This window comes from Medicago sativa, chromosome 6, assembly GCF_051527215.1.
Source record: "Medicago sativa cultivar Bolivia chromosome 6, Bolivia_mono, whole genome shotgun sequence".
NCBI classification, from domain to species: domain Eukaryota; kingdom Viridiplantae; phylum Streptophyta; class Magnoliopsida; order Fabales; family Fabaceae; genus Medicago; species Medicago sativa.
The window spans coordinates 35,776,749-35,800,815 of record NC_140754.1 but is presented as its reverse complement, the minus strand read 5'-3'; the positions used below and the strand labels follow the sequence as shown (position 1 = coordinate 35,800,815).

General features: G+C 34.2%; 1 protein-coding gene across 4 annotated transcripts; it reads left to right on the top strand.

The window, feature by feature from the left end:
* Nucleotides 1-1,482: 1,482 nt before the first annotated feature.
* On the top strand, nucleotides 1,483-8,079 carry LOC146914809 (uncharacterized). Of its 4 annotated transcripts, none has more exons than XR_015014400.1 (5): nucleotides 1,483-1,717; nucleotides 2,100-2,176; nucleotides 5,180-5,668; nucleotides 5,758-6,305; nucleotides 6,398-6,490. XR_015014400.1 is itself a non-coding variant. In XM_085717513.1 (5 exons), the coding sequence occupies exons 4-5, from the start codon at nucleotides 7,469-7,471 to the stop codon at nucleotides 7,905-7,907; spliced, it is 336 nt and encodes a 111-aa protein (XP_085573639.1). In that variant the 5' UTR covers nucleotides 6,145-6,305; nucleotides 6,398-6,490; nucleotides 6,577-6,677; nucleotides 7,406-7,468; the 3' UTR covers nucleotides 7,908-8,079. The 4 variants fall into 4 exon arrangements, 1 of the variants encoding a protein (XP_085573639.1); XM_085717513.1 differs by lacking the exons at nucleotides 1,483-1,717; nucleotides 2,100-2,176; nucleotides 5,180-5,668 and adding exons at nucleotides 6,577-6,677; nucleotides 7,406-7,723; nucleotides 7,827-8,079 and having other exon boundaries at nucleotides 6,145-6,305; XR_015014401.1 differs by lacking the exon at nucleotides 2,100-2,176.
* Nucleotides 8,080-24,067: the final 15,988 nt, after the last annotated feature.

Sequence of the window (24,067 nt, the reverse complement as noted above, 5' to 3'; positions counted from 1 at the left end):
TTTGACGTTATTTCAGAAACCATTTTTTAAATTCAAGTGGGGGATTGTTGGACCATGTGTGGAAATTGAGTAAAAAAGACTAAACACAAATTCCCATGTTGGGTAGAACTAGTGTTGTGTGAATTGAAAAAAGTGAAAGTCCCACATCGGATGGAACACACACATTAGTAGTGTTTATATAGTGGGGGTGTACCTCTAATTAATGGGGGTACATAAGCACTAGAGAAAAAATATATATTGATATATATTTTATTATTTGGAAATGATAAATTAAATAATTAATTTAATCATTATTAGAAAGTGCTTTCTTAGTCCCCAAGTTTCGCTAAAATATTTTGGTACATAATATAATATATTTTTGTACTAAATTTAATATATTTTAGTACTCAATTAAGATATTTTTGTACTAGATCTAATATGTGAATTACTTAATCGCAAAGTAATATGTTACTTGTTCCCAAAGTTTCTCATATTACTTGTTCCCAAAGTTTCTCACTTATTAGTTGTGAATTTTCTCTATAAATAGAGAGCTCACACAGTGCATTCCACACACCAAAGAGTTTCATTGAGTTGTCGGGAACTCTTTCTCTCTTCTCCCTTTTTTGACTTGTGTTGACGAGTCTTTCATCTCTTCTCCCTCCTTCGACTTGTTTAACAAGTACTTCTCCTTTTTCTACTCCTTTATGTCCCTTCGTAATTAAGAGTGTTCTTAAGACCATAGTCCCTTTTCGGTTTAATGTCCCTTCGGAATTAAGAATGGTCTTAAGTTCATAGTCCCTTCGGTAATATATGTCCCTTCGGAATAAAGAGTACTTTTAAGATCATAGTCCCTATTTGGAATAATAATGCCCCGTCGGAATATAGAATGATCTTAACGGTATATAAATATTATAACAATATTTTTCTATTTGAGAAGAAATGGTGGAAACACCATATTTGAGTGGTCATAGTACCATATTGATAGTTTGGAGAGCTTAAAGGTTAGAATGGTGGAAACACCATATTTGAGTGGTCTTAGCACCATAATAGAATGGTAATAATACCATATTAAAGTGGTTTCAGTATTAAAGAGTGGTCTTAGTACCATATTTGAAGGTGTAATTCTCGAACGATTTTCTACAGTGCACACTACAAGAAATTTGCCATATAGCAACGGTAGCCTTTAGTAACCGCAGTAAAAAGCGTTGCTATAGATAAAATATAGCAACTGAAATTTCAAACAGGGGTTGCTATAGGTTGAGAGAGAATGAATTTATTTTATTTAGTTTTCGTTAAGAGTACAATAGTTAGTAGATTTAAAACTTTAAGCCTTTCATTTTCCTCCATCCACGTTTTACTACACACAAAGAAAAATGACCACACATTTTTATCTTCATATTCTTAATTTCTTTCCTCTGCTCACGTGGCAGAAAGTTGTAGGACACTTAGTTTATTACTTCCACTTCTCTACACTAGCTGAACTCATCTTCCTCATTCATACAACCATCTCTCACCATCTTTTTCTTCTTCCAATTCCATTTTCCGGCAACCACATGAACCGATGGAAGATATGAAAACCATTTTCGAGCTCCTTGTCGCATAGGCTTTCTATTGGATAGAAGAAATCAACATTTGAAACAATTCTATCGGAACCCATTCTTTCTCATTCACGCGGCTCCATATTCAAAGTTGCGGTGCCGGAGAAACCGCAAAGATTGTGACCCTTTTAGCTTCAAGGGTGAGTTTTCCTCCTTCCATAATTCTTTAGTTGTGCTTAAAAATATGAAAAACACAGTCCTTGTTTGAAATTCTCATTACTCTTTAAAAAGAAAAGAAGTAGAATCAATTGCTTTTGGTGATTCATTGGAATATTAGGTTCAATTAAATTCCTACCATGATCTGTTCTGCTTGTGCCTGAACATCCTTTAAGTGAGGTTTAATTTGCTTCCACTATTAAAATCCAAACTTTAACTTCAAGGACCTAAACTAAATCAATATTGTAGTAGTTTAAAACCCATTATGGAGCTGAATTCTAAACTTTCCTTGTATTCTGTCACAATGTGTTGCTGGAAATGTTGTTATGACTTATGTCTTGTCCATCTTGTGCGGCTGCGATAAAGATTTGGACTAGGACATTACTCACCCAACTATCAACGTTCTGTACTTGCGGTTAAAGTGTATCTGGTAAAACGCTAAGGTAGGGGTAATGAATTGTATTAGTGTAGATTTGGGTTGATTGTTTGCTAAATTACTTGCGTATGATTATTTGATTGTTGTTGATATGAAACTGCTTGATTGTACTTTTATGACATTGGATTGTATTTTGTTAGATTGATTGAGTACTACCTTGCAATAAAGTCTGACCACTATTGTGAACCCCTATTGTGGTTTATCTTGTTGGTTCTATGTATAGTCATGCGTCCATTTATTCATTAAGTCGTAGGACTAATTGTTGAAATGTGCATATGTTCCGAATTTAATTTGGAATGGTTGGAATTTGATTTTGATTGACATCGATATAATTAAAAACTCTTGGTTCCTATTCGTGTTGTCCTTCGGAAAATAAATTCCAACCAAAATCATAGTCGTTGTTGTTTGACAATATGGATCGCCTTTTTAGGAGATTAGCAAAGTGTGAGGAGTAGGTGTGTGTGAGGCATGTGCCAATGGCTTAATGAGTAGCTACATTGATGTCGGTAATCCCTCTGGACAGCATATCTAATTTAACCCTCCACTAAACTAATTCGGGATCAATGCAGAGCACTCTAATGAAAATTCCGAGGAGTACCATGATGGTTACTACCATTTGAGGACTTGTTAAATTATGAGTTGCGCGTCTTGATTGCCATATTGACAAACCTTGACAACATTAGTCTCCATGGAGCGGTGTCCGTCTTAGGGGTCAGCATGCATACTCAAATAATTTTTTTTTTTTAAACTACTACTGTTGTATAAATGATTTAAATATACATAATTGGTTGTTTATTGTTATATGTGTCCCTATCTACTTTGACATATAGCAACGGTCACCTATAGGTTAAGAATGAAAAAGCGCCAGCTCATTTTTTTCCCATCTTTTAATTTTTTTTCCTCTTTCCCACGTTTTCTTTCTTTCACATAACAAAACTAAAAGAAAAAACAAAAAATAACAAACCTAACTTCAAATACTCACGATTGTAACAAAAAAAAAATCACTACTCTCTAAATCCATTGAACCTCCAAAGCGCAAATCACTTCCTTATAAAACGCAAATCTCTAAATCCTCTTCTTTATAAAACCCAAATCTCCAAAACGCAAATCACTTGCTTATAAAACCCAAATCTCCAAAACGCAGTGACCTCCATCCATCTCCCCGTCAGCCATTCTGCGACCGTTACCTTCTCTAACTTTTCATCAAACTTGAAGCTCACACTAATCTCACCTGTCTTCTTCTCTTCTCTCTGTATCGATCTCTGATTCCTCTTCATTTGTCTCCATCTCTCCCACAAACCTAACCGAGTAAGTGTAAATTTTTTTTTTTGTTTGATACTTACACAGCTTCGATTTCCTATTGTTTGTTGATGAATTTGGTTTTTTATTTGGTTTTCAATTTCAATTTTCTTATAACCCTAATCAAAACAAAAGGGGAATAATTTCCATTATTTTTGTTTTAGTTTGGTAATTATACTGCTTCAATTTCCTATTGTTTGTTGATAATTTGGTTTTTTTATTTGGTTTTCAATTTCAACTTTCCTATAACCATAATCAAATCAAAAGGGGAATAATTTCAATTTCTATCTTGCTTCTCAATTGATTGTAATGTTTCAAGTGTAACGTTGATTTATTATAGTTTGAACTGCTGGCTTGCTTATTCTTACCCTTTAACACTGCCAGGAGCCTCACAGAAATGTCTGATACAGAAGAAAGGGTAATAATATATTTGAATGAAACAATTTCTATCTTGCTTCTTCAATTGTAATGTTGATTTATATTAGTTTTGAAGTACTTGATTGCTTATTCATACCATACCAATACAGAGACATAGTTTATTTTGAAACTGAAATTCGCTTCATTATGAGTCTTTTAACACTATATGATTATATCAGTAATGTTGATTTATATTAGTTTTGAAGTACTTGATTGCTTATTCATACCATACCAATACAGAGACATAGTTTATTTTGAAACTGAAATTCGCTTCATTATGAGTCTTTTAACACTATATGATTATATCATTTTGATAAGTGCATGTATTAGTTCCGAGTCGGTTATTGATGATGGTTTAATACGAATGGTGCTGGAATCCGACGGTGTGCCTTATTAGATAAGAGCTATGAAGATGGAGAGATGACAGTAGTTTTATGGCACTGTTATGTAGTTGCTGCGGCTGCTAGGTGCTGTCTGCAACTTGTGTTTTGTTTCCTGCTCTAGGCTTTGGTTTTAGAGTTTTTTTAGTGTATTAGGTGAGCATAGCAGTTGCTGGTGTTTTAAGTGGGTATGTTGGTTCCTTTGTGTGGCTTTTCGGTTTCCTTATGTACCAGTAGACTTGGTGCTTCTTTATGTATTTGTACAATTGGCAACAATCCTATCCTTGTTCAGGTGGAGCGTATTCATATATTTGCTGTTTAAAAAACAACAATTTATATATTTTAGTTTATTTGATAGTGGCCATCCCAATTTTTTTCATCTGGCTCCGCCACTGATTTAAAGGTGGATGTGACTAAAAAATGAAGTAATTGCAGTTTGTATTTCTAGGTTATGAGATATAATTCTTCTGATAGTGTTGTTTATTAATAGTCCATACCTTAAGATATATTGCTGTTTGTAGAACATACAAAAGTTCTATAGTAGTGTTACTTAATTTTAGATGGAGTTCACTTTGCAATTGTGCATTGTTGATAAAAGTAGAAATATGAAATTAAGTTTAGTGAAGGATTTGATTCTATATTTTATCATTCCCTTTGTATTTTATCGTCAGCATACTATTTCTTTTTATGTTGATTACAATGTTTTAGTGAATGTTTTGATTCTATATTATGTTTGGTGAAAGTTTTGATTCTATATTTTATCATTCCAATTGTATTTTATGGTCATCATACTATTGCTCAAAATGTTTAGTGAATGTTTTGCTTTTTGTATGCAATTGGACTTGACTTATTACTTTTTATGGTTGTCATACTAGTGCAAGTTTGTGTTCATCACTCAATTTAAAGTATTGCAGCAATGGCAAAGAAGAGAAAATTGAATATTGGGAGTCGTAGGTTAAAAGACTCAAGCCAAGGAACTAGTGCAACTCATACAGCCTCAACTCATGCACAAGGAAGTAATGCAGAAGAAACTCATACAACCTCAACTCATGCCCAAGGAAGCAATGTTGAAGAAACTAGGCCCAACCCAAGTCATGTGGAAGTTTGTGTTCATCACTCAATTTAAAGTATTGCAGCAATGGCAAAGAAGAGAAAATTGAATATTGGGAGTCGTAGGTTAAAAGACTCAAGCCAAGGAACTAGTGCAACTCATACAGCCTCAACTCATGCACAAGGAAGTAATGCAGAAGAAACTCATACAACCTCAACTCATGCCCAAGGAAGCAATGTTGAAGAAACTAGGCCCAACCCAAGTCATGTGGAAGTTGTCACACATGAGTCTGAAGATTTCGACTATATTCCTTCAGATATAGAAGCAGAAGAAGAACTAGAAATTAATAAAGGTTTCAATTATATATAGTTTCTGTTTTTGTAATTTATTTTATATATAGTTTATGTTTGAATTATATAACATCTTCTGTTTTGCTTGTAGATGTTCAACCCAAGAAAAAAAGAGGCCCAACAAGAATGTATGATGTATGGGAAATGGATCCAAAAAGTTACATAGTTGTTAAGATGGACAAGCGCGGTCGATTCATTGGTGACGAAGGGTCAACTCTTACTCGTTTCATAGGGAGTTTGGTTCGAAGGAAACAATATGCTCCAATTAATCTCACATCTTGGAAAGATATGCCTGCTAAGAATAAGAATGACATGGTTTTTCAAATAGAGGTATTATATTAACAATATATTAAAATAATTATGTACCCAATTTTTTTTATCACTAATGCTGTATTTACTTAACACATCTATATATGTGTTGAAATTCTTTGGGTTTGATCCTCCTATGAATGAGACTACAAAAGAATATCTGTACATGAGATGAATATGAAGTGGAAACAATGGAAGTGTTCTATAAAAGGAAAGACATTTGACACAAGTAAAACGGAAGAAGAAGTTGCAAATGCTGTACTAGATTCTCGAGTTGACCGAAGTCAATATCGTGAATTAGTTCATCATTGGTTTTCTGAAGAGGCACAAGTAAGTCAAATTTAAAAGAGATATTATCATACTATAAAAATCTTCGAATTTGGTTCCTTCTTTCGACTAACATTATGTTGTATCAATTGTAGAAAGAAAGTAAAAAGAATAGTCAGAATCGTAAAAGATATGAAGATATTCATTGCATGGGTACAAAAAGTCTCTCAAAATTGATCAATGAGAAGGTTAGTTAATATTTGAACTTGTAATTGAATAAATTGTATTTATAAAACAAATTACTTATAATTTCATTTGTTTGGTATCAAAAAAGAAAAAGCCAAAGGAGTGTCGCCCACACGCAAAGAGATTTACATTGATACACGTACTCGTAAAGATGGTTCAATTGTTAATGAACATGCTGCAAGATTTATAGTAAGACTTTCTTTCGTTCATACCTTTTTTGATTCTATAACTTATACTGAAACGATATGTTAAATCAATGAAATTGGATCCCCGGTTGTTGTATAAAATTGAATTATGGCCGTAAGAATTGAAACCGGTTCAATTGTTCTGTTTTAATTGTTCTGAATTATGTTCTGATTGTGACATAAAATTGGACTTGCTTATTCAATTTTAATTGTTCTGTAACAATTGTTCTGGTTCAATTGCTCTGATTGAATTATGTTCTAAAGTTTATTTTGCAAGTATAGTTCAGTTAGTTCCCTTTGAATGATTTTTATGATGCCATTCAGGTGGGGAATTTTGTTATTTATATTGGCCTCATTTCGGATTGTCTTGTCATTATGCTGTGTGTTTTTATTGTTGGTAAAATTGAACTAGTAGTTACAAATAACTGATATATTCGAATGAGCGGTCCCCTATTCGAATGACCATCCACAACCATTACTTTGACCCTACTTATTCTGTTTTAATTGTTCAGGTTCAGTTGTTCTAATTTAATTATGTTCCGAATTTTGTTTTAAATTAATGAACTCTGTTTTGAATTCTGTTCTGAATTATGTTCAATTGTTCTATTTTAATGAACATTTCTGTTATGATTATGACATAAAAGTGACCCTTTTCAATTGTTTTGATTGTCATATGAATGAATTCTATTTTAAAATGTATTCTTATAATCTATATATCTTATAATTTTTCAGGAAGAACTAAACAAACATAATAATGAGGCAGAAACTTCTCAATCGGTTGGGACACAAAGTCATATGCCTTGGAAGAATGACATTTATTCCCGAGTAAAAGGAGCTGAAAAGAGGGGACATGTGCGTTGTATAGGCAATATTCCGATACCTAAGAAATCAAAAGCTACTTTGTCTGAAAATCAAGAATTGAGGGATGAACTTAAGAAAATGCGAGAAAGTCAAGAGAGGACAAATGTGTTTATGGCAAATATGATGTCAGTGATACAAAATCGATTATCTCAAGAAGATTTGAATGATATTTTACAAGCTGCAAAACAGGTATATTATATAATTGATATTTTACTTTTCGAGTTCAGATTTCGAATATTATGATAACATGAATTAAGTAGAGTTTGTAACATTTTATTTTTATTTTTAATAGGCCACAGATGATGCTAGTACTCCAAACCAGATAAATTCTTCAAGTCGATGCAGTGATGAAGACGGAAGAGAGGAAGATTAGAAATTGTTTTTATCTTGGATATGTTTAGGCTCATCTAATGTTTTTTTGATGTAGTATCTATTTTTGTGTTGATTATTATATAAAATTGACATTATTCTTTTTTATTTTGATATGTTTGTAAGACTTACTACTTTGATCATATAATTGAAATTTTCTTTGATGTTACCTTAAATTTTGTGTAGTGCAATAAAAAAGTATTGCAGAATATATTATTTTTTTGGTCTTGTGAAAATTTTATTATTATTAAAAAATATTTATATTAGGGTGAATTTTATTAAAAAAAAAGAGAGAAAGTATAAGTATAAAAAATATTTATATTATTATTAAAAAAAAAATTGTGTTGCTATAGCTCCGAAATCTATAGCATCAAGCTAATTTTCCGTTGGTATAAGCTATTGGGACGGCATTCTTGCCGTTGGTATAAGCATAGTATCCTAGACGGTAGCAGATGGGCGTTGGTATAGGTTTTATGACCTATACCAACGGTTTTTGAGACCTTTACCAACGGTTTCTGCCGTTGCTAAATGGCAAGTTTCTTGTAGTGGCAGTAGTTAATCGAACAGTTGTAGCTGGACTTGTTTTATCCTGGAGGCGGCGTGGTTGATGTAACAGCCCGATTTTCGCTAGTTTTATTTTATTATTTATTTATTTGTGATATATGTGCTCTTATGTGATTATTTGCCTTTGTGTGTATTTTTGGTTGGGAATTGTAGAATTCGGTGTAGAAGGGTATTTTAGTCATTTTGGACTTAGGGACATTTTGGTCATTTTGAGAGCAGGGGTAATTTTGGATGAGGATTATTTTTAGTGCTTAGTAAGAGTATTATTTCACCATTTTACTAGAGAGCGTAGTAATTATTTTATTTACCGGTAAGTGACCGTTAGTGATGTATTTTACCGTTAAGAGAGTAATAACATTTTTGAGGTTGGAATAGAAATGGGTTAGGCCCATTAAGGTTTGTGAGATAAGCCCAATTAAGTGAACCTATATAAACTAATGTTAGTAGAGAAATAGGGTTTTTCCACAACATTTTTCATTTGAAAAGAAAAGAGATAGAGGCTAGAAGGAAGAACAAGAACAAGGGTTAGAGGCAAGAGAGGATTCATCATCTAGGAGCTAAATTGAAGCTTGTGTTAGAGAGTCTTGGTGCTAGAGGTAAGAAGGTTAGAATTCAACCATAATTCATAACTTTTTCTTTCTTACCCATTTTTATGAAATTCATGAATTGAATCTAATTGTTGTAAATTCGTGCATGATTGTTGTTGTTATGTTTGAGAACATGATTTATATGATAATTGCAAGCTAGTATGTGAATTAACATGTTGAAATGCATAATTGTGGGTAAATTGTGTTCTTGAGCAAAAATTGATGAAGAATGAAGTTGTGGTTGTTGAATTGTTGATGAATTCATGTTCAAATGTTGTTGTTGTTGTTGTTGTTGTTTTAACATGTGTTGTTGATGAATTGATGCAATGAGTATCATTGAAATGATGAATTATGATGAGATTTGTTGTTGTTGTTCAAATTAGTGAAGTTTTTGTTAAGTTGTTCATGTGAAGGACCCCAATGAAATTTTGATATATGAGGTTGTTGACTGAGTTTTTGATGTTTTTGGATGAATTGGAATTGGTAGAATTTCTGTTTTCATATTGTGATTGTGTTAGTCGAGTTGTTTGGGAGAAAACGGGTTTTTCGTGTGAAATGTCGGTGTTTAAGCATTTTCGCAAAAGAAATGATTATGTGAGGTTTGAGAGAAATGATTTTGGGATGGTTGAAACTTGAATTTTTCTGTAGATTATGAGAGAGCTAAGTGTCAGGAGCGTATAGGCGAAAACGGCGTCGAAAACGGATTAACGGTTTGATTTTTATGCGCGAAAACGTGAAGGTTGAAAATCTGCTACAGTTCAGAAGCGGTTACTGTTCAGAAGCGGTTACTGTTCAGAAGCTGTTACTGTTCAGAAACGGTTACTGTTCATACAGCACGCCTGTTCTGCGTTCTTGCGTCTTTTTCTCACATTTTTGTTTTGATTTGGCTTTCGATGTAAACATGAAAGTTGTAGATAATTTTGTTAGCTTTCTCATAACTATTTCAGAGGCTTTGGTTTGACTTGAAAATGATTTTTGGTTTGTGAGTTATGAGGAAAATACTCCAAGGTGGTCTTAGGGAAATTTTACGAAAATTCCGCATAACTATTTCTAAGTCAACCCAAACTCTGTGGAATGTTTCTTAACTTCAAACTTATGTTCTCTAAGTTCAATTAAGGTGTTTTAGAGTATTCCACTGATGGTGGGATGGATCTAACTTGTTTTGATTCGAAAATGGAAATTTCTTGAAAAGTGATAAAGTGAGACGAATTTTGTGATTTTCATGATTTCGTCGCATTTGGCCGGTGAAACGTAATTGTATCCTCTACTGTACTTATAAGTAGCCTATAGGTATACTTAGTTGAGGCATTGAATCTTGTTTACTTAGTTTTGAATTAATTGATTCAATTAATTTTAAGTTTTGACTTTGAGAGACGAAGTTGACTAAAGATGACTTTTGAGAACCAATTGATTGTGAATCCTTTATGTGGAATTGTTATATGATATGTGAAGATGATTGGTGGTGCATTTATGTGACAAATTTATGTTGTGTGATTTTTGATGTTGTTGGTGATTGTATATGTGTTAATTGGTGATGAACTGTTGATGATTGCATATATACATGTATTGGTGATGGTGAGGTGATTATTGTATGTGTGAACATATGCATTTGTAGTTGAGTCATATGTTCATGCATTCATGACTGATGGTGGTGGATTTTATATCCAAGACTGATGGTGGCGGATTTTATATCCAATTGAGGTGAGTACGATGTTTTTGTTGCATCGAAGGTGACGACCTTGAGGTGTTTTGGTACCACATGCATCTAGAGAAGAGTCTAGAACATTGCATGCATTTGAATAATTGATGAGTTGTGTCATAATTGAATATATGACTTGGTGAATTTGTGTATTGGTGAAATTTGGTGAATGTTGTGATTGTGTGGATTGGTGTATATGTACATTGGTGAATTTTGTGGATGGTTGTGACTAATTGTATTATGCTCTAATTGCATGTCTTAATTGTTTGTGCTTATACACTTGGTGAATCAATTGATGATGGTTATTTTAATAATAATGATGAGGTGAGATTTGTATATGTATATATACATATATGATGTAGTGATGTTCTTTGATAATGATGATGGCTTGCTTATAACTTCGATATGACGAATTGTACTTGTTGAGATAAGCATGCTAGATGAGTAATGAAGTGAGTAATGTTTTCATTGATTGATGTTGATAAACGATGAGCTTTTGTTGATGACTTGATTAGAGGTTGAATATGCATGCTATGCTATGATAATAATGTGATAGCTTGAAATGTAAGTGATGGGGGATAATAATGATCATGTGATGCTAGTGTTCTAGGAGGGAGGGTTATGTATATGTGATACGTGTATGATACACTTGTTGATATGAACTTGGAATGATTGTATGGAATGGTTTGAATGGTATGAGAATCATGAATACTGTGAATACATGTATGATTTATTATTTTGTATTCTTGAATATATCTTTCATTTCCAATGTTCTTGTTTAAATCTTTTATGGATTATGATGATGTAATGCTAACCCTCAGTGGTATGTGGTGGACCGCCTACCTCTCTGTATGGATGGGTAGACGGCGTGCAGGATGCTTAGTTGTTGCTTGTTGATGCCGAGGAGTGGAGTTCCTCTTTTTCATGCAAGTGTCTAGATTAGGGCTCTGATCTAGGATAGTCCTTGCATGTTGTTTCATTTTGACTATGCATCTTGGAGTTGTTGATATATTCTGTTATTTGGGATTTGGAGAATACAATTGTATTTTGTTGAGATCTGGAGATGTTTTATGATTTTTAAGTATGTCCGCTGCTATGTTGTGTAACATGATCTTTATGCATGTATTGTATTGTGGTTTATTCAGAGACGTAGCATTTATTTCTAGAATATGTCTGATGTATTCGCGCGTTTTACCGCTTATTAAAAATAGGGTGTTACAAGTTGGTATCAGAGCCGTGGTCGGTCTTGTCCAGACCAAAACCCGTTGAATTTCCTGTTGTATGCGACATGTACGGAAGTACTGTCGGTACTTGTTGTGTTGTTCAGTTCTTTTAGGTGGGCTTGAGCTTAGTGGGGGAGTAGCAGGTTGCTTCAGGTTTGTTGGGTCTGGCAAGGGAAGGTATCTTTGGTTGCGGAGGCTCAGTTGGTTGTGGTTTGTGTTAAGGTTCTTGTTGATTTTGAGTTGGATCTTATGTGTCTTCCGTTGAAGCATATGGACTTGATTTTTGGTATGGATTGGATGTTGACTTTTGGTGTTAACATTAATTGTTTTCCAAGAGTGTAACGTTTTCTAAGCCGGTAGTTGAGGAAGGTAGAAGGTTCTTGACCGCGGAGCAAGTGAAGAAGTCTTTGGATGGTGAAGCTAGTGTGTTCATGATGTTTGCTTCCTTGAAGGAAAGTAGTGAGAAAGGAGTTGGTGATTTGCCGGTAGTGCAAGAGTTTCCAGAAGTTTTTCCAGACGACATTACCGAGTTACCGCCGGAGAGGGAAGTTGAGTTTGCAATTGATTTGGTACCTGGAACGAGTCCTATTTCGATTGCGCCGTATCGGATGTCTGCATTAGAGTTGAGTGAGTTGAAGAAGCAGTTGGAAGAGTTTCTTGAGAAGCAGTTTATCAGGCCAAGTGTTTCTCCGTGGGGTGCTCCAGTGTTGCTAGTTAAGAAGAAGGATGGAAGCATGAGGTTGTGTGTGGATTATCGGCAGTTGAACAAGGTGACAATCAAGAATTGGTATCCGCTTCTGAGGATTGATGATTTGATGGATCAGTTGGTTGGTGCAGAAGTGTTTAGCAAGATTGATTTGAGGTTAGGATATCATCAGATTAGAGTAAAGGCGGAAGATATATCCAAAACTGCGTTCAGAACGAGGTATGGACACTATGAGTATTCTGTGATGCCATTTGGAGTATCTAATGCGCCAGGTGTTTTCATGGAATACATGAATAGAATATTTCATCCTTTTCTGGATCGTTTTGTGGTGGTGGTTATAGATGATATTTTGGTGTATTCTAAGTCTGAAGAAGAGCATGCCGAGCATCTGAGGATTGTGTTGGGAGTTTTGAAAGAGAAGAAGTTGTTTGCTAAGTTGTCGAAGTGTGAGTTTTGGTTGCGGGAAGTGAGTTTCCTTGGTCATGTGATTTCTAAAGGTGGCATTGCGGTGGATCCGTCGAAGGTTGATGCAGTGTTACAATGGGAATCACCTAAGTCTGTTTTTGAAGTTAGAAGCTTTCTTGGATTGGCAGGTTATTATCGGAGGTTCATTGAAGGATTCTCTAAGTTGGCGTTGCCATTGACGCAGTTGACTCGGAAAGGACAAGCTTATGTTTGGGATGCTAAGTGTGAGAAGAGTTTCCAAGAGTTGAAGAAGAGGTTGACGTCAGCTCCAGTGTTGATTTTGCCGAATTCGAAGGAATCGTTTGTTGTGTATTGTGATGCTTCTAAGATGGGTCTTGGTGGTGTGCTTATGCAGAATCGTCAGGTGGTGGCTTATGCTTCAAGGCAGTTGAAAGTGCATGAGAAGAATTATCCGACTCACGATTTGGAATTAGTGGCCGTTGTGTATGTGTTGAAGATTTGGAGGCATTATCTATATGGTTCTAAGTTTGAAGTGTTCAGTGATCATAAGAGTTTGAAGTATCTGTTTGACCAGAAGGAGTTGAATATGAGGCAGACAAGATGGTTGGAGTATCTTAAGGATTTCGATTTTCAGTTGAGTTATCACCCCGGAAAGGCGAATGTTGTTGCTGATGCTTTGAGTAGGAAGTCGTTGCATATGTCTGCTTTGATGGTTAAAGAGTTGGAGTTGATTGAGCAGTTTCGAGATTTGAGTTTGGTTAGTGAGTTGACACCGGATGGTGTGAGGTTGAGAATGTTGAAGCTGACAAGTAATATTCTGGAGGAGATCAAGAATGGTCAGAAGGAAGATTTGGAACTTGTTGATCGTGTGGTGTTGGTTAACCAAGGTAAAGGTGGAGATTTCATGTTGGATGAGAACGGAGTTTTGATGTTTCGTGATCGTGTTTGTGTGCCAAGTGTTCTTGAGCTTAGGAGGCAGATTTTGGAAGAAGGTCGCAGAAGTAGTTTGAGTATTCATCCCGGAGCGACTAAGATGTATCAGGATTTGAAGAAGTTGTTTTGGTGGCCTGGAATGAAGAAGGATAATGCAGAGTTTGTGTATGCTTGTTTGGTTTGTCAGAAGTCTAAGATTGAACATCAGAAGCCGTCAGGTTTGATGCAACCGTTGTTTGTGCCAGAGTGGAAGTGGGATAGTATATCAATGGACTTTGTTGGAGCGTTGCCGAAGACTGCTAAGGGTTTTGATTCTATTTGGCTGATTGTCGATCGGTTGACGAAGTCGGCACATTTTGTTCCTATTAAGACCGGTATGTCTGTGGCGAAGTTGGCTGAGATCTACATTGAGCAGATTGTTAGATTGCATGGTGTTCCTTGTAGTATTGTGTCGGATCGGGATCCGAGGTTTACTTCTAAGTTTTGGGAGAGTTTGCAAGATGCTTTGGGAAATAAGTTGAGGTTGAGTTCTGCGTATCATCCCCAGACTGATGGTCAGACGGAGAGGACTATTCAGAGTTTGGAAGATTTGTTGAGAGCTTGTTTGTTGGAGCAAGGTGTCAGTTGGATTGAATGTTTACCGTTGATTGAGTTTACTTACAACAACAGTTTTCATTCTAGTATCGGGATGGCACCGTTTGAAGCTTTGTATGGCCGGAGGTGTAGAACTCCTTTGTGTTGGTATGAGTCAGGAGAAAGTGCTTTGTTAGGACCGGAAGTTGTGCAAGAGACGACCGAGAAGGTTAAGATGATTCAAGAGAAGATGAGAGCGTCTCAGAGTAGGCAGAAGAGTTATCATGATAAGAGGAGGAAAGACCTTGAGTTTCAGGTTGGTGATCACATGTTTTTGAGAGTGAATCCTGTAACTGGTGTTGGTCGTGCTTTGAAGTGTCGGAAGTTGACTCCTCGTTTTGTTGGACCTTTTGAGATTGTTGAAAAGGTAGGAGTTGTAGCGTATAGGATTGCGTTACCGCCATCTTTGTCGAATCTTCATGATGTGTTTCATGTGTCTCAGTTGAGGAAGTATGTGTATGATGCGTCTCATGTGATTCAAGTGGATGATATGGAAGTAAGGGATAATTTGACCGTTGAGACTTGGCCAGTTAGGATTGAGGATCGTGAAGTGAAGCGTTTGCGTGGCAAGGAGGTCGTTTTGGTTAAAGTGATTTGGGTTGGACCAACCGGTGAGAGTGCCACTTGGGAATTGGAGAGTAGGATGAGGGTTGCGTACCCGGAGTTGTTTCCTTCAGGTAATTTTCGAGGGCGAAAATTCTTTTTAGTGGGGGAGAGTTGTAACAGCCCGATTTTCGCTAGTTTTATTTTATTATTTATTTATTTGTGATATATGTGCTCTTATATGATTATTTGCCTTTGTGTGTATTTTTGGTTGGGAATTGTAGAATTCGGTGTAGAAGGGTATTTTAGTCATTTTGGACTTAGGGACATTTTGGTCATTTTGAGAGCAGGGGTAATTTTGGATGAGGATTATTTTTAGTGCTTAGTAAGAGTATTATTTCACCATTTTACTAGAGAGCGTAGTAATTATTTTATTTACCGGTAAGTGACCGTTAGTGATGTATTTTACCGTTAAGAGAGTAATAACATTTTTGAGGTTGGAATAGAAATGGGTTAGGCTCATTAAGGTTTGTGAGATAAGCCCAATTAAGTGAACCTATATAAACTAATGTTAGTAGAGAAATAGGGTTTTTCCACAACATTTTTCATTTGAGAAGAAAAGAGATAGAGGCTAGAAGGAAGAACAAGAACAAGGGTTAGAGGCAAGAGAGGATTCATCATCTAGGAGCTAAATTGAAGCTTGTGTTAGAGAGTCTTGGTGCTAGAGGTAAGAAGGTTAGAATTCAACCATAATTCATAACTTTTTCTTTCTTACCCATTTTTATGAAATTCATGAATTGAATCTAATTGTTGTAAATTCGTGCATGATTGTTGTTGTTATGTTTGAGAACATGATTTATATGATAATTGCAAGCTAGTATGTGAATTAACATGTTGAAATGCATAATTGTGGGTAAATTGTGTTCTTGAGCAAAAATTGATGAAGAATGAAGTTGTGGTTGTTGAATTGTTGATGAATTCATGTTCAAATGTTGTTGTTGTTGTTGTTGTTGTTTTAACATGTGTTGTTGATGAATTGATGCAATGGGTATCATTGAAATGATGAATTATGATGAGATTTGTTGTTGTTGTTCAAATGAGTGAAGTTTGTGTTAAGTTGTTCATGTGAAGGACCCAAATGAAATTTTGATATATGAGGTTGTTGACTGAGTTTTTGATGTTTTTGGATGAATTGGAATTGGTAGAATTTCTGTTTTCATATTGTGATTGTGTTAGTCGAGTTGTTTGGGAGAAAACGGGTTTTTCGTGTGAAATGTCGGTGTTTAAGCATTTTCGCAAAAGAAATGATTATGTGAGGTTTGAGAGAAATGATTTTGGGATGGTTGAAACTTGAATTTTTCTGTAGATTATGAGAGAGCTAAGTGTCAGGAGCGTATAGGCGAAAACGGCGTCGAAAACGGATTAACGGTTTGATTTTTATGCGCGAAAACGTGAAGGTTGAAAATCTGCTACTGTTCAGAAGCAGTTCAGAAGCGCTACTATTCAGAAGCGCTACTGTTCAGAAGCAGTTCAGAAGCGGTTACTGTTCAGAAGCGGTTACTGTTCAGAAGCAGTTACTGTTCATACAGCACGCCTGTTCTGTGTTCTTGCGTCTTTTTCTCACATTTTTGTTTTGATTTGGCTTTCGACGTAAACATGAAAGTTGTAGATAATTTTGTTAGCTTTCCAGAGGCTTTGGTTTAACTTGAAAATGAGTTTTGGTTTGTGAGTTATGAGGAAAATACTCCAAGGTGGTCTTAGGGAAATTTTACGAAAATTCCGCATAACTATTTCTAAGTCAACCCAAACTCTGTGGAATGTTTCTTAACTTCAAACTTATGTTCTCTAAGTTCAATTAAGGTGTTTTAGAGTATTCAACTGATGGTGGGATGGATCTAACTTGTTTTGATTCGAAAATGGAAATTTCTTGAAAAGTGATAAAGTGAGACGAATTTTGTGATTTTCATGATTTCGTCGCATTTGGCTGGTGAAACGTAATTGTATCCTCTACTGTACTTATAAGTAGCCTAGAGGTATACTTAGTTGAGGCATTGAATCTTGTTTACTTAGTTTTGAATTAATTGATTCAATTAATTTTAAGTTTTGACTTTGAGAGACGAACTTGACTAAAGATGACTTTTGAGAACCAATTGATTGTGAATCCTTTATGGGGAATTGTTATATGATATGTGAAGATGATTGGTGGTGCATTTATGTAACAACTTTATGTTGTGTGATTTTTGATGTTGTTGGTGATTGTATATGTGTTAATTGGTGATGAATTGTTGATGATTGCATATATACATGTATTGGTGATGGTGAGGTGATTATTGTATGTGTGAACATATGCATTTGTAGTTGAGTCATATGTTCATGCATTCATGACTGATGGTGGTGGATTTTATATCCAAGACTGATGGTGGCGGATTTTATATCCAATTGAGGTGAGTACGATGTTTTTGTTGCATCGAAGGTGACGACCTTGAGGTGTTTTGGTACCACATGCATCTAGAGAAGAGTCTAGAACATTGCATGCATTTGAATAATTGATGAGTTGTGTCATAATTGAATATATGACTTGGTGAATTTGTGTATTGGTGAAATTTGGTGAATGTTGTGATTGTGTGGATTGGTGTATATGTACATTGGTGAATTTTGTGGATGGTTGTGACTAATTGTATTATGCTCTAATTGCATGTCTTAATTGTTTGTGCTTATACACTTGGTGAATCAATTGATGATGGTTATTTTAATAATAATGATGAGGTGAGATTTGTATATGTATATATACATATATGATGTGGTGATGTTCTTTGATAATGATGATGGCTTGCTTATGACTTCGATATGACGAATTGTACTTGTTGAGATAAGCATGCTAGATGAGTAATGAAGTGAGTAATGTTTTCATTGATTGATGTTGATAAATGATGAGCTTTTGTTGATGACTTGATTAGAGGTTGAATATGCATGTTATGCTATGATAATAATGTGATAGCTTGAAATGTAAGTGATGGGGGATAATAATGATCATGTGATGCTAGTGTTCTAGGAGGGAGGGTTATGTATATGTGATACGTGTATGATACACTTGTTGATATGAACTTGGAATGATTGTATGGAATGGTTTGAATGGTATGAGAATCATGAATACTGTGAATTCATGTATGATTTGTTATTTTGTATTCTTGAATATATCTTTCATTTCCAATGTTCTTGTTTAAATCTTTTATGGATTATGATGATGTAATGCTAACCCTCAGTGGTATGTGGTGGACCGCCTACCTCTCTGTATGGATGGGTAGACGGCGTGCAGGATGCTTAGTTGTTGCTTGTTGATGCCGAGGAGTGGAGTTCCTCTTTTTCATGCAAGTGTCTAGATTAGGGCTCTGATCTAGGATAGTCCTTGCATGTTGTTTCATTTTGACTATGTATCTTGGAGTTGTTGATATATTCTGTTATTTGGGATTTGGAGAATACAATTGTATTTTGTTGAGATCTGGAGATGTTTTATGATTTTTAAGTATGTCCGCTGCTATGTTGTGTAACATGATCTTTATGCATGTATTGTATTGTGGTTTATTCGGAGACGTAACATCTATTTCTAGAATATGTCTGATGTATTAGCGCGTTTTACCGCTTATTAGAAATAGGGTGTTACAATTGATAGTCTACCTTGCACAATTTTGGGTAGTGCCACGAAACGTCTTAAAGAGAGCGACCTGGTCGTGACTCAACCTAGTAACAACTTCGGTAGATAATAGAATTTGAAAATCCAAATACAGCAGTTTGGAAATCCAAAAACAACAAAACTAGTCCATATCTTAAATGGATATGGGTTACGATAGACAAAGAAAAGTTATGTGTCCATTATTGGACAACACTTGGGTGCATTGTGGTACTCATTCTTGTTTTAGGCAATGAAAGCACCAATATGGTGAATTAAGCTACTGCTGGTATTAGAAAACTACGGGAAATCTACAAAGAGATAGACATTCACTTTCCCTAAAAAAAAAATTAAAAAAAAAGGAGATAGACATTCTTAAATAGCTAGGGATCCCAAGACTATAGATCATAATACAAATTGGGCCAAATGCCACCACTTAAGGAAAGCAATGGCTGCTCAATACTTCCTTCAAATTACTCCATTGATCATGTCGTACGACTCGATCATTTTTCTTTGCTTGAAACTCCGACCTGTTGTAACTCTTGATCGAATTTTTCTATAAATATGAGCAATTTTGAGAGACCTATTGAGCAACCATCAAGAAAAGCAACTGAAATTGTACAAGGTCCATTACTAAACAAAGCCCCCCTAAATTACTGAATAAAGTTCTAGTGGCAAACAAGCTTAGAAGGTTGTTGTTCCCAATTCAGCATTTACTATAAAACACAAGGAAATTGCACCTTCACCACATCGGCAGTTAACTGTCGTCAGATCTACGCTTACAAAAAATGTCACATCAACAGTTAACTGCCGCATAAGAGGCAGTTAACTGCCGCCATGTAAGTTTTGTAGCAATCTCAAAAATGGAAACATTAACTTTCACAGGCTTATGGGTCTCTCTTTTAGGATTATTTAAGCCCAATTTCAACTTCCTATGTTATAAAATCTTCAACCAAAAAAAAAAAGACTATTATTTTTCCATATCCCTTACTAGCGCGTCATGTAAATTTTCCGAAAATGCCCTTGAGCAATTCGGATTTTGTAATCCGAATTCTGTTTTTCCTTTGTTATAGGGTCAAAAAATGAGTTTCGAATTTTTTCAGATTACACAATCCGAAAACTTCAAAAAAAAATAGGGCGCACTACTTATTTTTTCGGATTATATAATTCGAACACCCCTTGAACACTCTTTTTCAAGGGAAAAACAGTTCGGATATATAATCCAAACTGTATCAGCACAAATTCTAAACATGTTTGTAACATGAATTGTCATTTTATGGACAATATTAATCTTTCTAACTCACATCATTCTGTTTTAGGTCATTGTTAGCTGTTCTTAGTCAAAAATCGGGTTTTCGAGCTACTTGATCAGATTGCTCCGAAACTTCCCCATAAAATCATAAAAAAAATCAAGGATCAACAAATGTGAAACATAAGCCATTTCAGAATTGCTGATTGCTGAAATGTAAAAAAAAATCAAAAATTCAAAACTGCTGAAATGTGAGAGATTCTGATTGCTGATTATACATAAGCATATTTCGGATTATAAAATCCGAATTAGTGAAACATGAATTCGGATTATGAAATCTGAATTGCACAAGGGCATTTTAGGAAAATTTACAGGGCGCGCTAGTCATGTAAAAGGTGGGAAAAATAATAGCCAAAAAAAATAATAAAATTTTAATGAAGTGTTAGAAATATGTTATTGTTAGATATTTCTATATTAAGGTGCATAAAAGTTGGGGGGTTGGGGGTGAAGCGTGGCAGTGGTGTAGGAGTTTGTGGGTTTGAAATGAGGAGCTTTTAGAGGAGTGTAGGCTTTTACTTGCTAATGTCTCTATGCAACCTCTTTCTTATGATGTGTGGCAGTGGCTTCCGGATCCCTCGGATGGATATTCTGTTCGTGGTGTCTATGTAATGCTCACTGATCAGGAGTTACCGCAGGATAGACAGGTTGTTGACTTGATTTGGCATAAGCAGGTACCGCTTAAGGTGTGTATTTTTGCCTGCTGTCTGCTTCGGGATCGTCTTCCTACTAAATCAAATTTGGTGAATCGCGGTGTTCTTGATGGTGAGGCGCACCATTGTGTGTCTATTTGCGGTTTTCGCGAGGATGCCCGACACTTGTTCCTGTCTTGTTCCAGTTTTGGTTTGTTGTGGCCTCTAGTGCGACATTGGATTGGCTTCGATGGCGTTGACCATTATGATATTTCGAGTCACTTTGTTCAGTTCATTCATTCCATAGGTGGCTTGAAGGAGCGAAGGTCATTTTTGCAGCTTGTCTGGTTGCTTACCGTGTGGGTCTTATGGAACGAAAGAAATAATATATTATTTAATCAGAAAGAATGTTTCATGCCTCAGCTGTTAGAAAAAGTAAAATATTCCTCATTGTGGTGGTTGAAGGCTAATAAGGCTGTTTTTGTTTTTTGTGACCATTTGTGGTGGTCAAGTCCATTGTCGTGTTTAGGCATTGGCTGACCTCTTGTTGTATTTTTTACTGAAGTGCTTGTTCTTTTCTTCTAGTCTTTTTGGTACACCTTGTCCTAAGAAGACTGCTATATCAGTGTTAATATAATCCATTTTTGTTTGTTCAAAAAAAAAGTTGCATAAAAGTTAAACTCTATTGTTTAATATACTCATTCTCAGTTTTATAGGATTGATAATTTGATATATCATTACTTTTCTTATCATGAGTTGATAATTTTGTATAAATAAGATTAATTTTTTCTTTTTTGAAAGATTATATGTATTTTTTAAAGGCGATTAATGTATACGATTAATTTTTTGATTTTTTTTTTACGAAAAGAATATATACTTAATCTTTTGTCAAAATAAAAAGAATATATACTTTCCCTCAAAAAAAAAAAAGAATATATACTTAATCTGGTTTTTTTTTTTTGACAATATATACTTAGGCTCTGTTTGGTAAAAATAGCGGATAGCTGATAAGCTAGCTGATAAGCTAGCTGATAGCTTTTAGCTGATAGCTTATAGCTGATGACTGATGACTGATAGCTGATAAGCTAATTGAAGTGTTTGGTAAAAATAGCGGTTCAACTAGCTGTTAGATGTAAAATGACATAAAAGGACATTTTTATTCATACTATAATTCATTATTATTATTATTCTTCTTCTTATTATTATTATTATTATTATTATTATTATTATTATTATTATTATTATGATTATTATTATTATTATTATTATTATTATTATTATTATTATTATTATTATTATTATTATTATTATTATTATTATTATTATTATTATATGTATTATTAAATATTTACCAACAATGCATAGTTACATAATATTATCTTGAGTAATTTTATTATACTGAATTGTTATAGTTACGTAATAAGACTTTTTTTGAAGGAAGTTACGTAATAAGACTTAACAACGAAAGTAATATTCAGCTTTAAAAAAAATGAAAGTAACATTCTTATAGGAAAAAAAAAATCAAAACGTACTCTATAAAAAAAAACTATGGAAGGCATTTTCTCAAAAGAAAAAAAAGACGGAAGCGCAACTGATAATTATTTCATAACTATTTTAGTTTGAGTTAAAAGGATAAAAGTGGACTTTAAATAAAAACATAAGGGTAAAACTGGAATTAAAAGTGAGACGCTATAAGCTATAAGCTCAAACGCTACTTGAAGTAGCTTCTGAAAAATAGCTTATAAGCTCATGGAAATTCTTGAAATAAGCTATAAGCTCGTTGTAAAAAATGTTACCAAACAGAACTTATTTTGGCTCTGTTTGGTAAAAATAGCGGATAGCTGATAAGCTAGCTGATAAGCTAGCTGATAGCTTTTAGCTGATAGCTTATAGCTGATGACTGATGACTGATAGCTGATAAGCTAATTGAAGTGTTTGGTAAAAATAGCGGTTCAACTAGCTGTTAGATGTAAAATGACATAAAAGGACATTTTTATTCATACTATAATTCATTATTATTATTATTATTATTATTATTCTTCTTATTATTATTATTATTATTATTATTATTATTATTATTATTATTATTATTATTATTATTATTATTATTATTATTATTATTATTATTATTATTATTATTATTATTATTATATGTATTATTAAATATTTACCAACAATGCATAGTTACATAATATTATCTTGAGTAATTTTATTATACTGAATTGTTATAGTTACGTAATAAGACTTTTTTTGAAGGAAGTTACGTAATAAGACTTAACAACGAAAGTAATATTCAGCTTTAAAAAAAATGAAAGTAACATTCTTATAGGAAAAAAAAAATCAAAACGTACTCTATAAAAAAAAACTATGGAAGGCATTTTCTCAAAAGAAAAAAAAGACGGAAGCGCAACTGATAATTATTTCATAACTATTTTAGTTTGAGTTAAAAGGATAAAAGTGGACTTTAAATAAAAACATACGGGTAAAACTGGAATTAAAAGTGAGACGCTATAAGCTATAAGCTCAAACGCTACTTGAAGTAGCTTCTGAAAAATAGCTTATAAGCTCATGGAAATTCGTGAAATAAGCTATAAGCTCGTTGTAAAAAATGTTACCAAACAGAACTTATTTTGTCAAACGAGCTTATAAGCTATAAGCTATAAGCTAGTTATGTGGTCTTACCAAACAGTGTCTTTGTCAAACGAGCTTATAAGCTATAAGCTATAAGCTAGTTATGTGGCCTTACCAAACAGTGCCTTAATAATGTTGAAAACATAGGAATTATTAAGAATTGATATACCATGGATTTAAAAACCTTTGACTGTGGTAGTTTTAACATACACAGCTCACAGTATTATTGAAACAGCAGTCATTAGTGATAGTAAGTAAATATCAAGAGATTTGTCCTAATTTATGTAAGTTACTCGTTGACAACGATAATTTGATATCATGACAAATATTACGTATGCTTGGAAATAATATTTAAAACAAAAACCAATGTACCATAGGATTGTTGTTTAGCCCGTGAAATACATTTTGATGCAGCTCAATTCGCAAGGAGGAGAACGTGTGCGTTTATGTTCATAGTGATATAGGATAATATACTTCTTATGAACATGTTCCGATTAATTCTATTGAAAATATATTAATAAATAATCTTACTTATGAATGAATTATTTGTAATAAAAAATGTAAGAAAAAAGACATTTGATTAATTAAAAGGACTTAAATTTATTGATCCATTG